The sequence below is a fragment of the Heterodontus francisci genome, chromosome 6 (genome assembly GCF_036365525.1).
Source record: "Heterodontus francisci isolate sHetFra1 chromosome 6, sHetFra1.hap1, whole genome shotgun sequence".
Classification (NCBI taxonomy): domain Eukaryota; kingdom Metazoa; phylum Chordata; class Chondrichthyes; order Heterodontiformes; family Heterodontidae; genus Heterodontus; species Heterodontus francisci.
In genome coordinates, this window is record NC_090376.1 from 87,732,050 (window position 1) to 87,746,665 (window position 14,616).

The 14,616-nt window shown below is 44.0% G+C and overlaps 1 protein-coding gene across 1 annotated transcript in view; it reads left to right on the plus strand.

The window, feature by feature from the left end:
* The window catches only part of med17 (mediator complex subunit 17), a 57,886-nt gene that overhangs the window by 21,047 nt on the left and 22,223 nt on the right, over nucleotides 1–14,616 (plus strand). Inside the window, exons 2-4 of the mRNA XM_068034425.1 lie at nucleotides 2,284–2,494; nucleotides 8,050–8,186; nucleotides 8,561–8,642. Coding sequence (XP_067890526.1) covers nucleotides 2,284–2,494; nucleotides 8,050–8,186; nucleotides 8,561–8,642 — 430 coding nt within the window. The remainder of the gene's footprint in view (nucleotides 1–2,283; nucleotides 2,495–8,049; nucleotides 8,187–8,560; nucleotides 8,643–14,616) is intronic.

A 14,616-nucleotide genomic window follows, 5' to 3' on the forward strand; every position in this document is an offset into this window, starting at 1 on the left:
TGTCTGTGCATTCCACTGGCTAGTCTATGTCCTTTTGAAGTATATCACTCCTCTTTACATTTCACAATACTTCCAAGTTTTGTGTCATCTGCAATTTTGAAATTATGCCCTGCACCCCTAGTTTGGGTCATTAATAAAAACAAGAAAAGCAGTCGTCCTGGTACTGATCTCTGGGGAGCCTCACTTTATGCCTTCAGCCAGTCTGGAAAAAAAAACATGGGCCACTACACACTCATCCACTCACACTACTGTTCCTATTCCAGCTTTGCATTCATGCCCTGTTATTCCATGGGATGCAACCTTGCTGACAAGCCTGTTACGTGGCACTTTATCAGACACCTTTTGGAAGTCCATGTACACCACATCAACTGCATTAGCCTCATCAACCCTCTCTGTTACCTCATCAAAAAATTCAATCAGGTTGGTTAAACACGATCTGCCTATATCAAATCTGTGATGGCTATCCTTAATAAATCTGCGTCTGTCCAAGTGATAATTTTGTCCTGGATTATCATTTCTGAAAGCTTTCCCACCACTGAGGGTAAACTGACTGGCCTGTAGTTGCTGGGCTTATCCTTACAACCTTTCTTGAACAAAGGTGTAACATTTGCAAATCTCCAGTCCTCTGGCACCATTGCTGTATCTAAGGAGGATTGGAAGATTATGGCCAGTGCCTCCGCAATTTCCTACCCTTAATTCCTCAGTATCCTCGGATGTATCTGATCTAGTCAACTTTAAGTCCTGCCAGCCTTTCTAATATCTCTTTATTATTTTTTTAACCCATCCATTGTCTCAACTACCTCCACTTTCACTGTGGCTTAGGCAGCACCTCCTTCCTTGGTAAAGACAGATGCAAAGTGCTCATTTTTACCTCAGCCATGCCCTCTGCCTCCATGTGTAAATCCCCTTTATGGCCCCTAATCAGGCCCACTCCTTTTATCACCGTTTTACCATTTAGTCCCCTATAGAAGACTTCTGGATTTCTTTTTATGTTAGCTGCCATCTCTTCTCATACACTCTTTGCTTTTTTTTTGGTCGCTTTCCCACTGAACTTTCAATACCTGCTTCTCACTAGTATTATCAACTTGACATCTGTCATACGCACTCCTTTTCTGCTTCATCTTGCTCTCCGTCTCTTTCATCATCCAGCAGCTCTGAATTGATTGTCCTACCTTTTCCGTCGTGGGAATGTACCAGGACAAGCTCTTCTTTAAAGGCAGTGCATTGTTCCATTACAGCTTTGCTTGCCAATCTTTGATTCCAGTTTACCTGGGACGGATCTGTTCTCACACCATGAAATTGGCCTTCCCCAGTTAGTTAGTTTTATTCTGTATTGCTCCTTGCCCTTTTCTATAGCGAGCCTCAACCTTATAATACTTTGGTCACTGTCCCCTAAATGTTCCCCTCATTCCCTGGAACCAGGTCCAGCAATGTCTGTTTCCTCATTGGCCGCCAATGTACTGATCTAGAAAATTCTCCTGAACACACTTAAGAAACTCTTCCCTCTCTCTGCCCTTTACACTACTACTATCCCAGTCTATGGTAGGATAATTAAAGTCCCCCGTTATCACGACTCTATGGTTTCTGCACCTTTCTGTAATTTCCCTGAAAATTTGCTCCTCTATATCTTTCCCACTAGTTGGTGCCATATAGTGTAATGGTACCGCTATTGTTTCTTAGCTCTAACTACATAGATTTTCGCCTTGACCCCTCTAGGACATTCTCTCTCCAGCACTGTGAGTATTCTCTTAATCAATTTTGCTACCCCTCCTTTCTTTTTTTTTCTCTCTTTCCTGAACAGCTTTCCAGGAAGGTTTAGTACCCAGTCCTGTCCTTTTTGAGCCAGGTCTCTGATATTGCCGCAACATATTTCCACCTCACTATCTGTGCCTGCAGCTTATCAACCTTATTTGCCATATTGTATGCATTTGCAAACACGCATGGTAAACCTAATTTAGACCTTATTGCTTTCATTCTTACTCGGACTCCATCTAATACCTTATTATTTCTTATTCTGCCTCTATCTGCCTCTCCCAATTCTTTATACTGTTTTTCTCTCTAATATTACCTCTTGGTTCCCACTGCTTTTACTCTCAATTGGTTGTCTTTTAGTTGTACAATATTCAAACATTTTAAATGTCATGAAAGACCTGGGCTTAAAGGGTATAAGTCTTTTAAGGGAAATTTCTGGCATGTGTTCTTTTCTGCTTAATGCATATTACCTCATCCATAACTTTTGTATTGCCTTGTCATCATTTGCCCTATTTTGCTGTTTTCCTTCAGGGTTTGCAACTGTGTGGGAAAAAGAAATCCCTAGCAGGAGCTGCTCAGATTCTGTTGAAAGGTGCAGAAAGATTGAATAAATCTGTAGCTGAAAACCAGGAGCAAAAACGTCAAAGAGACTTCAATTCAGAGCTGCTCAGACTACGGCAGCACTGGAAACTAAGAAAAGTGGGTGACAAGATCCTTGGAGACTTGAGTTATCGAAGTGCAGGTATGTAGAATTTCAGTACATAAGTAATTCTTAGGTACTTTTTAAATCTATTCCATATGGAAAATATTTGCCTTTCATTCAAATCTTCAACTTTGAAATGTACGATAATTCTAAGAACTAATGAGCCTAAAGGAGTAAAATACCAGAAAACACAAGCATTGCACTTTCGAAGTCCTAGTCTGTGACAAGGTACCTCATGTGCTACAAGTGTGTATCAGAAAGCACTGGCTAATTGAAATCAATGGACAGTAAATTGCAGGCAAAAGGTACATGATTTCCTGGTGTGCACTCTCATAACTTGCAACATGTGAGTATTCTTAAAATCTATTGTCTAGACTAGTATGAAGGGATAGATGAAATGGGAATCTAAGGATGTTTATCAGATAAGTGGTGAGTTCTTGATATCTGATTTTATTCCTTTTTTTAACACTCATTCTCCCATTATTACTGTTCTTTTACTTATGTATATGTAAAGGGCTGAATTTTATAAGCCTGCTGCTGTTTTCGGCGGCAGCTGAAAAAAATGGCGGCCTGCTTGTGCGGGCCGCATGCCAAAGAGCTGCTGCGATTCCAAGCACGGCACCTCGTTTAAATATCATCTACACGTCCGAATGGCTGTCACTTATTTTGTTTAGCTGAAACAGGCGCAATATGTGTACATGTTTTTTCTGTCTGGAAAGAACAGGGCCCTGTGTATCAATATACGTAGCTTCCAGTACGCGCAAATGCTCCAGACTGCGAGCCCTACTGACAATCTTAAGTTGGTTGTCAGCATAATTCTTAGCACACTGAGGATTATTTAGCAAATGTTGTCCAGTTGCGGAATCGCATCTATTGTTGGACGCTGTATTTTGAGTTTTGCAAGCACGGGCTGGTTGGGTATGGCCTGTATCTTGTCCATTGCGAACAGCGGAAGGGACATGTTACAATCTGCCAATCTTTGGGACGTATGGCCTCTATACCTAGCATCGCACTGGCATTGAAATTCATATATCACGTTACTCATCTGTGTGATAAGCAGGATGTCTTTTTGGCTTGACGGCGGCATCCTGTTAGTGGCGAAAACCACATGTGTTCCTACTGCATAGTAGCAGAGTGAAACAGCTAGATTCACCTGTTGCTCAAATTGTTGGTATACATTTCCCTTCCAGGGTAATTTGAGGTAGATTGGGCAATTTTCAGGCCTTGGGCCCCTTCATAAATTTGCACGATATACAGCGAAAAATGATCTGATCAAGGTAGCCATTGTCATGCAGAATGCCTTTGATTCGCCTTATTTCGGCATCAAGCTTGCATAGTGAGCAAATGGCTCAGGCCCTATTTATGAGGTTGCCCATAAGGCCAACCTTGTAGCGTGTGAAAGTGTAAGAATCCCAATGTGTGTATTGACCAGTGAAGGTAGGTTTGCGATAGACCATGGTAGAGAACCCCTTAGCAGATTTCTCAACTAGTATGTCAAGGAAAGGGAGCTCGTTTGACTGTTCCATTTCAAAGGTGAATTTGAGTGCAGGATGGAGCCCATTAAGACGTGCAAGGAAATTATTGCATGCATCTGTGGATTCAAATATAGCAAATGTCTCATCTACGTATCCAAAATATACAAGAGGTAGGAGGTTAGGCATCATTCCCTCAAAGACACGTTTCTCATGGAACCCAACAAAGGTATCTGCGAGAGCTGGGCTGAGAGGGATTCCCACGGCAACACCATATATTTGGGCATACATGGTGTCGTTAAAACTGAACTCAACTGCGCGAGTTGCCGAGCTCATAAGTTCAATGAATACTGATTCACGCAATGGTGGCGGGTCTAGGTCGCCATGATATAGTGATGCAGCGCAAATATCTATGGCTTCCTTAAGTGGTACATTGAATAGGCTAGCAATGTCTAATGAGCACATGGACACAGCATTTCTATCAGTCTGCAAGTCCTGTATGGTCTTTGCAAATGTGAAGGAATCTTTCACTGTGTATGTGGTGAACTTGCTTAAAACTGGTTGTAATAATTCACCCAACCATTTGGCCAATTCATGTTGTGCAGAATCGGTCATAGATAAGATAGGGCGTAGAGGGACATAAGTTATGCGGAGGCAGCAATCCGTGAGGGCGAATCCTGTCATATATATCACCTGGCAGCTCCTTGCTTTTACACAAGTCCAGCAAGCGTTTTCTTTTTAACTTACATTCGAGCAAGGCTGTCCGGTCATGTTGAGCGGCAGGTCCAATGGATACGAATTTGGACCCATCATTATGAATGGCATGCATTTTGATGATATAGTCACACTTATTGAGGATGACTATTCCTGTCCCTTTGTCAGGTTTACTGATGTGTAATTTCCTTGATCTTGAGGCCTCGCAACGTTGTCAGACATTCATGTTGCATGTGGAAATCAGACACATCATTTGGAATCCCACAATATGCGTGCGCTAGATCAGCTAATCCAGCTTTCAAGGATTCAGCCTCTTTGGTGGACGCTGGGTTGTGGCGGGAAATCTGGGAGTAGAGAAGTTCGAACTCGGCAAATATCTCTTCCCATTTGATTTGGGATGAAGGCACACCAAAATTGATACGAGACACAAGAATGAACTCCTCACTGAGAATACGTGGTCAGAGAGGTTTGTTCTGTGTTTTGCGGCATTGTTAATTGCATTGCCAAACTACTTCCGCTTAAGTGAGTTTACAGTGTGTGTGTGTTTCAAACGGGTGCTGTTTATGGTGGTGTCATCTATCGAAGCAATGTAGTGGCATAAATGGACCAAATCAAAAAATGAAAGAAATGTGCGCACATTAGACCAAGCGCAGCGTAGGGCACAGCGTAAATTAGTAACCCTATTTCCAATTCGCTCAATCTCAGCTTGCATAAATGCTCACTCAATAGTGGCACTGTGTCTCATTTAGCACAACCAGTTCATTTGGAAATGAAAACTGGCACATCCTTGGGTTTAATACATTTTTGAACAAATTTGATAGACAGCTTATCTGTTCTTAACTTACCTGTAAGTCGAACTATGTTGTTGATATCCCAAATTTGGTCCTAGTTGTACCTCTGTCTCAGGTATACAAATAGTTTTACACATCTTAATGGGCTCCATCCTGCGCTGAAATTCACCTTTGAAATGGAGCAGTCAAATGAGCTCCCTTTCCTTGATGTACTAGTTGATTTTTTATTTATTTATTTAGAGATACAGCACTGAAACAGGCCCTTCGGCCCACCGAGTCTGTGCTGACCATTAACCACCCATTTATACTAATCCTATATTCCTACCACATCCGTCCCTATATTCCCTACCACCTACCTATACTAGGGGCAATTTTATAATGGCCAATTTACCTATCAGCCTGCAAGTCTTTTGGCATGTGGGAGGAAACCGGAGCACCCGGAGGAAACCCACGCAGACACAGGGAGAACTTGCAAACTCCACACAGGCAGTACGCAGAATCGAACCCGAGTCGCTGGAGCTCTGAGGCTGCGGTGCTAACCACTGTGCCGCCCTTGAGAAATCTGCTAAGGGTTTTCTACCTTCACTGGTCAATACTCACGTTGGGATTCTTAAAGTTCCACGGGCTATAAGATTGGCATTATCGGCAACCTCATAAATAGGGCCCGAGCCATTTGCTCACCATGCAAGCTTGATGCTGAAACAGGGCGAATCAAAGGCATTCTGCGTGACAATGGCTACCCTGATCAGATCATTTCTCGCTGTATATCGCATAAACTTATGAAAGGCCTAAGGCCGTCATTTTTGGCCATGAAAAGTGCCCAGTCTACCTCAAAAATTACCCTGGAAGGGTAATGTATCCCAAAGATTTGAGCAACAGATGAAGCTAGCTGTTTCTCGCTGCTACTATGCAGTAGGAACACATGTGGTGTTTGCCACTAACAGAATGCTGCCGCCAAGCCAAAAAGATGTCCTGCCTATCACACAGATGAGTAACGTGATATATGAATTGCAATGCCAGTATGATGCTAGGTATTTAGGTCGTAGTTCCAAAGACTGGTGCATCGTATCACATGTCCCTTTGGCTGTTCGCAACAGGCAAGGTACAGGCCTATGCTTGCAAAACTCAAAACATCGTGTCCAATATTAGATGTGATTCCGCTATTGGACAACATTTGCTAAATAATCCTCAGTGTGCTAAGAATTATGCTGACAACCAATTTAAGATCGTCAGTTGGGCTTGCAGTGTGGCACCTTTGCGCATACTGAAAGCTACATATATTAACACACAAGGCCTTGTTCTTTGCAGACAGAAACATTGTGCCTGTTTCCGCTAAACAAAATAAGTTACAGCCATTCGCTGGTTCATTCCTCAGGGCAATGCCTTGACCAATCAGAGTCAATTGTTTAAATTTCAAACAAAGCTTGGTAGTTAACTGTCAGTCACTATTAACTGGTGCACTTTCCATGGTAACGCCTCTGCCAATCAGAATTCACTTGCCAACCAATCAGCACACTCTCTTCATACAGTATAAAGTTGTTGCTTTCTCTTACACTGGTATGCTTGTGTATTGTCCTGATGAGTGCAAGACAGAAAGTTTTGACAACATGTCTCTATTTTCAGCAATATTTTAATTTAAATATTTTAAAATTTTGGTCCTGTTGCTGAGTGGTGGGGGGCTACTAGGAGGCCTCGCCACTGCCAGTAGTATCGGGTTGGGCCGTGCCAGTTTCAAGTCCATGGTGGGCCTCATCTGGGGCTACCTTCAGCTCCTCCCCCACCCCCCCCCCCACCACTGATCCCGATGTCGAGGGCTCCTTAAAATCCAGCCCTGTGTGTATGTGTGTGAATTCCACTGTGCCAAAATCCAAGAAACCCTATACCAATAGTTATAATTACTGGTTATAAATAGTTTTAATGATTCATGTCTCCATACCAACAAGCCAAAGCCAACTCCTCAACCTACACTCATTCTACTGTCACATATCCAACTTCAAACTTTTATTTCAATCAGCAAACGTCAGTTGCACAAAATATAAAACTTTCTGAAATATTTTTGTAAATATGAAAAATACTCAATGAATTATGCTCTATACTTTATTTGAATAAAATGAACACTTGCATTCTGTGTGCAAAGATACATTTTAATATACTTTTTAATTTATTATTCCTGAACCTCTCCATTTATATAGCCATCTTCCAGAATGCAGTAGTTTCATTTTCAATTTCTTGAATTAATATTATTTCATTTTAATTTCACTATCCTTCACTCTAATTTACACTCATTTTCTTTCTTTAAACATTCCCATTATTCCTAGCAAAATATGTTAACACATCAGTAGACTATTATGTGATCTTGTCCTTATCAAACAACCTATCTTCTGACTGCACGATACGAAGGATCCACTAGTGTACAAAAATTACATATGTTTTCCTTCTCCATCCAACCATTAAAAGATACAAGAAAACCTATAAATTGGTGCAAGATCCATATGTTAGGAAAGTGTCAGTTTCCTGGAAACGACTTGAATAATTTAAGTTCCTAAAATATGGCGAATTAATAAACGTATGCAGGATGACTAAAAGCTTTCATTAAAACTGTTTTTTTCCCCCAAAGGCTCCCTTTTCCCTCACCATGGGACATTTGAAGTACTAAAGAATACTGATCTGGATCCAGATAAGAAAATTCCAGATGATTATTGCCCTCTTGACATAATGATCCCTAGCGATCTGGAAGGTTCAGCATATATTAAGGTAAATACAAACTGTGTATAGCATCTAGTCCTGGTTAAGCTGCAATTTTCTCCGATTAAACATTGGGAAGACTGAAACTATTGGGCCTGGGTGCTATGGGGCTGGGACTCACTGAACTACCAGCCACTTCCTGTACAGCCCACGCAGTGCATTATTCATTCAGTTAAGAATATCTTCAGAGTCATATTTTCTCCATCACTTAATATAATCTGCTTTTCAATCTCACAAGTATGAATGATATATTCATTGTTGCGGTTATGCTATTAATCTTTCCATGTAGGATGGCTTGCTTAGTTTTTAAAGTGATTTCAGTAATTTCCTTCTCGAAGGCTACTATACAGTAGTATATAGTTATAAATATTGTTTTTTTTAAGGTTTCTATTCAGAAACAGGCTCATGACATTGGGGATCTTGGCACAGTCAACCTCTTTAGACGACCTACACAACCCAATCCAGGTACTTGGGCGTTCAGAATCAAGAATTGGTTTATATTTAGGAGTATCCCTTGCCTGTTAATGTGTGTTCTGCTCGTTGGATGAACATGATGGCAATTGTAATAGAAAGTAGGGAATCCTAGTTATACGCTGCACATTTTCCTGTGTTCTATGATTGCTGCAGCTCCTGAATGGTTCCAAGAATTTTATTTGCTTTCTTGTTTAAGAAATAATTTGAAATGGAAATTGGAATGTCTGTTCAATAGTTTGAAGCTGACTCCATATTATAACAGTTATGGTTTTATTTAAGCATAAGTGAGACTTAATACACTCAGTATTTGAGCAGCAGTTTACAAATAAGAATAATATTACCCATAATTATCCTGTGGGTAGAAGGCGTGGCCCATTTCGCCTATCACATACTCGTCCACAGCTTTCTAGTGTCCCTCCTGGCATTTCAGCATTGAGAATTGCTCTAACATTTCCCGATAGGCCCCAAAAACTGAAACTACAAAAAAATGTATCCAATTACGTATCTTCCATACTCCCCTCCACCCACAATTCTATCCAGCCAATGCCTGGAAAGGTTTGTGCCTAATTTTTTTTTTAATCCTTAGAACAAGTTTTTTCTGTGTCCGTACTGATGGCGCAAATTAGAACCTTAATGACGAGTTCTAATTAGAGTCTGGTTTCTAAAGCACTTTAACCTAATTCTAACAAATTAACAAAACAGATTTAATAAAAACTATAAACTGGCAATCTTAGGTTTTGCTAGGCTATAGTTTAATACTAATACTGAAAACTAGTATCAGGAATTTAGTTGGTTGTATTTCAGTGGCTCCCAACTTTTACTTTTCCACAGTCAAAAGCTAAATAAAAGATATGGCTATGACTGCTCTGCTGTGAGCCTCCCATGCTGTTTTCAAAGTCTCTAAAGCAAAACCAAAGGAATTCTGCCATGCATGAGGCTATTTGTGACATTTTCAGCACCTCCAGTCTTAAAACCGTGAAGTTTTGTGTATTAGCAGTTCTAGTGAAGAGCTTGGGGTCATTTAGCTTACAATGCCTGATCCCTCAAAAACCCAAGCGATAGAGCAACCCAGCAGAAAACTACCTATTTGGTCTTAGCTGAAGCACAGGTAGCACTGCATTAAATAGTGGTGGGGAAGACTGCACTCTGTCATTTCAAGTAGGTCAGCATGACTGCACGGAGGTGGAATCAAGTCTTAGGCCATCAACCAATGTTCACTATCAGCTACCTGGACTGTACTCCACACTTCTGTTCAGACGATGTCAACTAGGTGCTGTTTCGAACTGTGTTGTAATGTATCTTTTAGAGATTTTTATGAAGCATGTTTTTGGGGGGGGAGAAAAGCAACCTTCCAATATGTCTTCCTTTTTCCTCAACTGAGGATCACCCCTCACTCACTGTGGTTGACAGGGGTCTCAACCGTGTCCAGTCTACTTCATACACTTCTGCTCTCACCTCATCCCCTCCCTCCCCAGAACCATGGTAGGGTTCCCCTGGTCCTCATCTTCCACCCCACCGGTCTCTGTATTCAATGGATCATTCTCCACCATCTCTGCCACCTCCAGTGTGATACCACCACAAAACATATCTTCCCCTCCCCTTTCAGCATTCCAAAAGGACTGTTCCTTCCGCAACACCCTGGTCCGCTCCTCAGGCACCCCCAACACCTCCCCGCTTTCCTGTGGTACCTTCCATGCAAGCGCAGGAGATACAACATCTCTTTTACCTCCTCCCTTCCCACTGTCCAGGGCCCCAAACACTCCTTCCAAGTGAAACACTGATTTACTTGGACTTCTTTCAATTTAGTATACTGTATTCGCTGCTCACAATGTGGTCTCCTCTATATGGGTGAGATTAAACGCAGACTGGATGACCACTTTGCGGAACACCTCCGTTCAGTCCGCAAGTGTGACCTCATGTTTCCTGTTGCTTGTAATTTCAGTTCTCTACCTTGCTTCCACTCTGACTTTTCTGTCCTTGCCCTGTTAGTGTTCCAATGAAGCTCAACACAAGCTCAAGGAACAGCACCTCATCTTTCGACTGGGCACTTTACAGCCTTCCAGACTCGACAATTTTAGATCATAACCTCTGGCCTTTTTTATTTGCTGATTTTTTTTTTTCATTTCTCTTCCCCCTCTTGTTTTTTTTCTTAATCCCTTTAATATATGTTCAGACACAGATTGAAAGTTTTGGGCAAAAGAGGCAGGGAGAATATGAGGAAGCACTTTTTTATGCGGCGGGTGGAACTTGCCCACAAAAATGGTGGAAGTGGAGACAATCACTGACTTCAAGAGGAGGTTGGATGGCCACCTGAGAAAAATAGCCATGCAGGGCTATGGGTATTGATCTGGGAATAGGACTGACTGCATAGCTCCTTGAAGAGCCAGCACGGACTCGATGGACCGAATGGTGGTTTTCTGTGCCGTATATAGCTCTGTGCTCTCAAGCCATTCACACCTCATCCAGACACACATTTTGTTTCTTTACTTGTCCCATTACCACTCCCTTTGGCTTTGTACCACGAAACCTTTTGTCATTTAATCTGTTCTGCCCTCCACGTTATTTTGTCCTTGCCCTTCTCCTCCTCCTCCCCCCTTTTCATTTGCTGAAAACCTTTGACAGTTCTGATGAAAGGTCACAGACCCGAAGCATTCTCTCCACAGATGCTGCCTGATCTGAGTATTCCTAGCATTTTCTGTTTTGGTCTTGGGTCACGAGTAATTGGTTGTGTCAGTCTTAATCTACATGGTAGCTGCAAATGTCCTTGCAACAGATAGTACACTTCTGCACCTGGCTCTTCGCTGGCCTGCATCCTGACAACATAGTACCCCACAGTCATGGACAGTTGTGCACATCTAGGTTTCCAGATATGTCATCTTTAGGGTGTGTCCAGTGCGGTATGTTAGTTGTTGATTACCCTGGTATGCCTGGTTTCATGCATTACTACTGAAAGCAGGATGTACTGTAAATAGTCATTTTAAGGAATCATCCAACATTAACATCAGTCAGATATTGCCACATCTTCATGATGCCATGTACGTTGTCTGAGGTTCCCTTTGAAATGGGACACGCATGCAGTAATTATCTGCCAATACAAGGCAAAGCAATATGGACGCCGGCCTCTAAAGCTGATGAATAGCGATGTGGAGTTCTGCTCGTCCTGGTGCGGCCACTATGTGAACGACGCGCCCACCTGGAAGGCGCTGGCCAGGGACGTGAAAGGCGGCCCGAGGGCCTATGAGGCGGTCGTCAAGGCTCAGGGCCTCAATCCGGCCTCGGTCGTCCTTCCGCCATCACGGCTGGGAGCCAGAAAAGAAGCTCCACCGTCAGCTGGATGGGGATCATGAGCGCAGTGTCAGTCTGCAGGACGCTGATTTCCCCCCCCCACCACCTCCCCCCGGCATCCACCACACCCCCTTCCCCCCCCCCCACCCCCTGCACCCCGTGTCCCCTTCCCTCTCCCTCCATGAAATCACACAGCTTGTTAACTCCTATCCCTGAGCAGGGGCCCGAACAACCCCACTGCCTTGTGGGCGTCTTGGGAGAGACCAAGGCTAAGGGAGTAAACCCCAACAGAAAATCCAGAGCGGAACCCCGAAGGTGGTCATGTGTCACCTTTGGCACGTTTCCAGCAGTTCCTGCAGCCATACCGGTGCCAAACGTCATACTCTGCACTCCTTTGGACCCCACCAGGAAGGCCGAGAGGGGGATTTTGACACTTGGGCAACTCACAGCCTCCATACATCCGCCGAGGCATGTGCCATGGAGAGATCACTCCATAGTCGCTTCACAGCGACCAAAACAACACGGAAGGCAGCAGTTACGGGTTATAAGTCCAGCTCAATTGGCGTAGCGATTGGGCGTCACGGGTTGCCTTTGTCGATGGGAGAGGTCATTGCATCTCACTGGACAGCTACCACCCGCCTCAAACCGGGCAGCCCCTGGTCAATAAGGTTCTGTCCCGCCACAATCCACCTGCTTCAATGGGAGCTTGGAGCTCAGGGTCATTGCCTGACAAGTGGACTGTAACACCGTACCAAATAGCACGACAGAAAAAGGAAAGAAGGTACCAGCCCTTCGTTTTGCAAGCTGGAACGTCAGAACTATGCGTCCTGGCCTGTCGGAAGACCTTACACAAATCAGCGATTCTTGGAAGCCTGCCATCATTAAGAACAAGCTCAGTAGGCTCAATGTGGACATTGCAGCACTTCAGGAGACACGCCTCCCTGCGAGCGGATCTCTAAGAGAGCAAGACTACACCTTCTTCTGGCAGGGTAGGGATCCTGAAGAACCAAGACAGCATGGAGTGGGCTTCGCCATCAGAAACTCTTTGCTCAGCATGATAGAGCCACCTTCAAATGGCTCAGAACACATACTGTCCATCCGACTGTTCATCACCTCCAGTCCAGTACACCTACTCAGCATCTATGCTCCAACACTCTGCTCCCCACCTGAAGTTAAAGACCAGTTCTACGAGGAACTCCATAATATCATTAGTAGCATTCCTAATACCGAACATTTGTTCATGCTGGGGGACTTTAACGCCAGGGTTGGGGCCGACCATGACTCATGGCCCTCCTGCTTGGACGCTATGGCATAGGAAGGATGAATGAGAATGGACAGAGACTGCTGGAGTTGTGTACCTACCACAACCTCTGCATCACCAACTTCTTCTTTCATACGAAACCCTGTCACCAGGTTTCATGGAGGCACCCAAGATCACATTGTTGGCACCAGCTGGACCTCATCGTCATAAGGCGAACCTCTTTAAACAGTGTTCAAATCACACGCAGCTTCCACAGTGCGGACTGCGACACCGACCGCTCCCTGGTGTGCAGCAAGGTTACACTCAAACCAAAGAAGCTGCATCACTCCAAGCAGAAGGGCCGCCCGCGCATCAACACTAACAGAATTTCTTATCCACAGCTGCAACATAAGTTTCTACGTTCAGTTGAAAAAGCCCTTCAAAACGCTCCCACAGGGGATGCAGAGACCAAGTGGGCCCACATCAGAGACGTCATCTATGACTCAGCAATGACCACCTGTGGCAAACGTGTGAAGCAGAATGCAGACTGGTTTCAATCTCACTTTGAAGAGCTGGAACCTGTCATAGCCGCTAAGCGCATTGCACTGTTGAACTACAAGAAAGCCCCCAGTGAGTTAACATCGGTAGTACTTAAAGTAGCCAGAAGCGCTGCACAAAGAGCAGCCTGGCACTGTACAAATGACTACTGGCAACACCTATGCAGTCGTACTCAGCTGGCCTCCAACACCGGAAACATCAGAGGAATGTATGATGGCATTAAGAGCTTTTGGGCCAACCATCAGGAAGATCGCCCCTCCTCAAGTCTAAATCAGGGGACACGATCACTGACCAACGCAAGCAAATGGAATGCTGGGTGGAGCACTACCAAGAACTGTACTCCAGAGAAAATTTGTCACTGAGACAGCCCTCAATACAGCCCAGTCTCGGCCTGTCGTGGATGAGCTGGACGAACAGCCAACAAAATCGGAACTCAGTGATGCCAATGATTTTCTAGCTAGTGGAAAAGCCCCTGGGAAGGACGGCATTACCTCTGAAATAATCAAGAGTGCCAAGCCTGCTATACTTTCAGCACTCTACGAACTGCTTTGCCTGTGCTGGACAAGGGAGCAGTACTACAGGACATGCGCGATGCCAATATCATCACCTTCTAAGAACAAGGGTGATCGCGGTGACTGCAACAACTACCGTGGAATCTCCCTGCTCAGCATAGTGGGGAAAGTCTTCGCTCGAGTCGTTTTAAACAGGCTCCAGAAGCTGGCTGAGCGTGTCTACTCTGAGGCACAGTGTGGCTTTCGAACAGAGATCCACCATCGACATGCTGTTCTCCCTTCGCCAGCTACAGGAGAAATGCCACAAACAACAGATGCCCCTCTATAATAAAAGCAAAATACTGCGGATGCTGGAAATCTGAAACAAAAA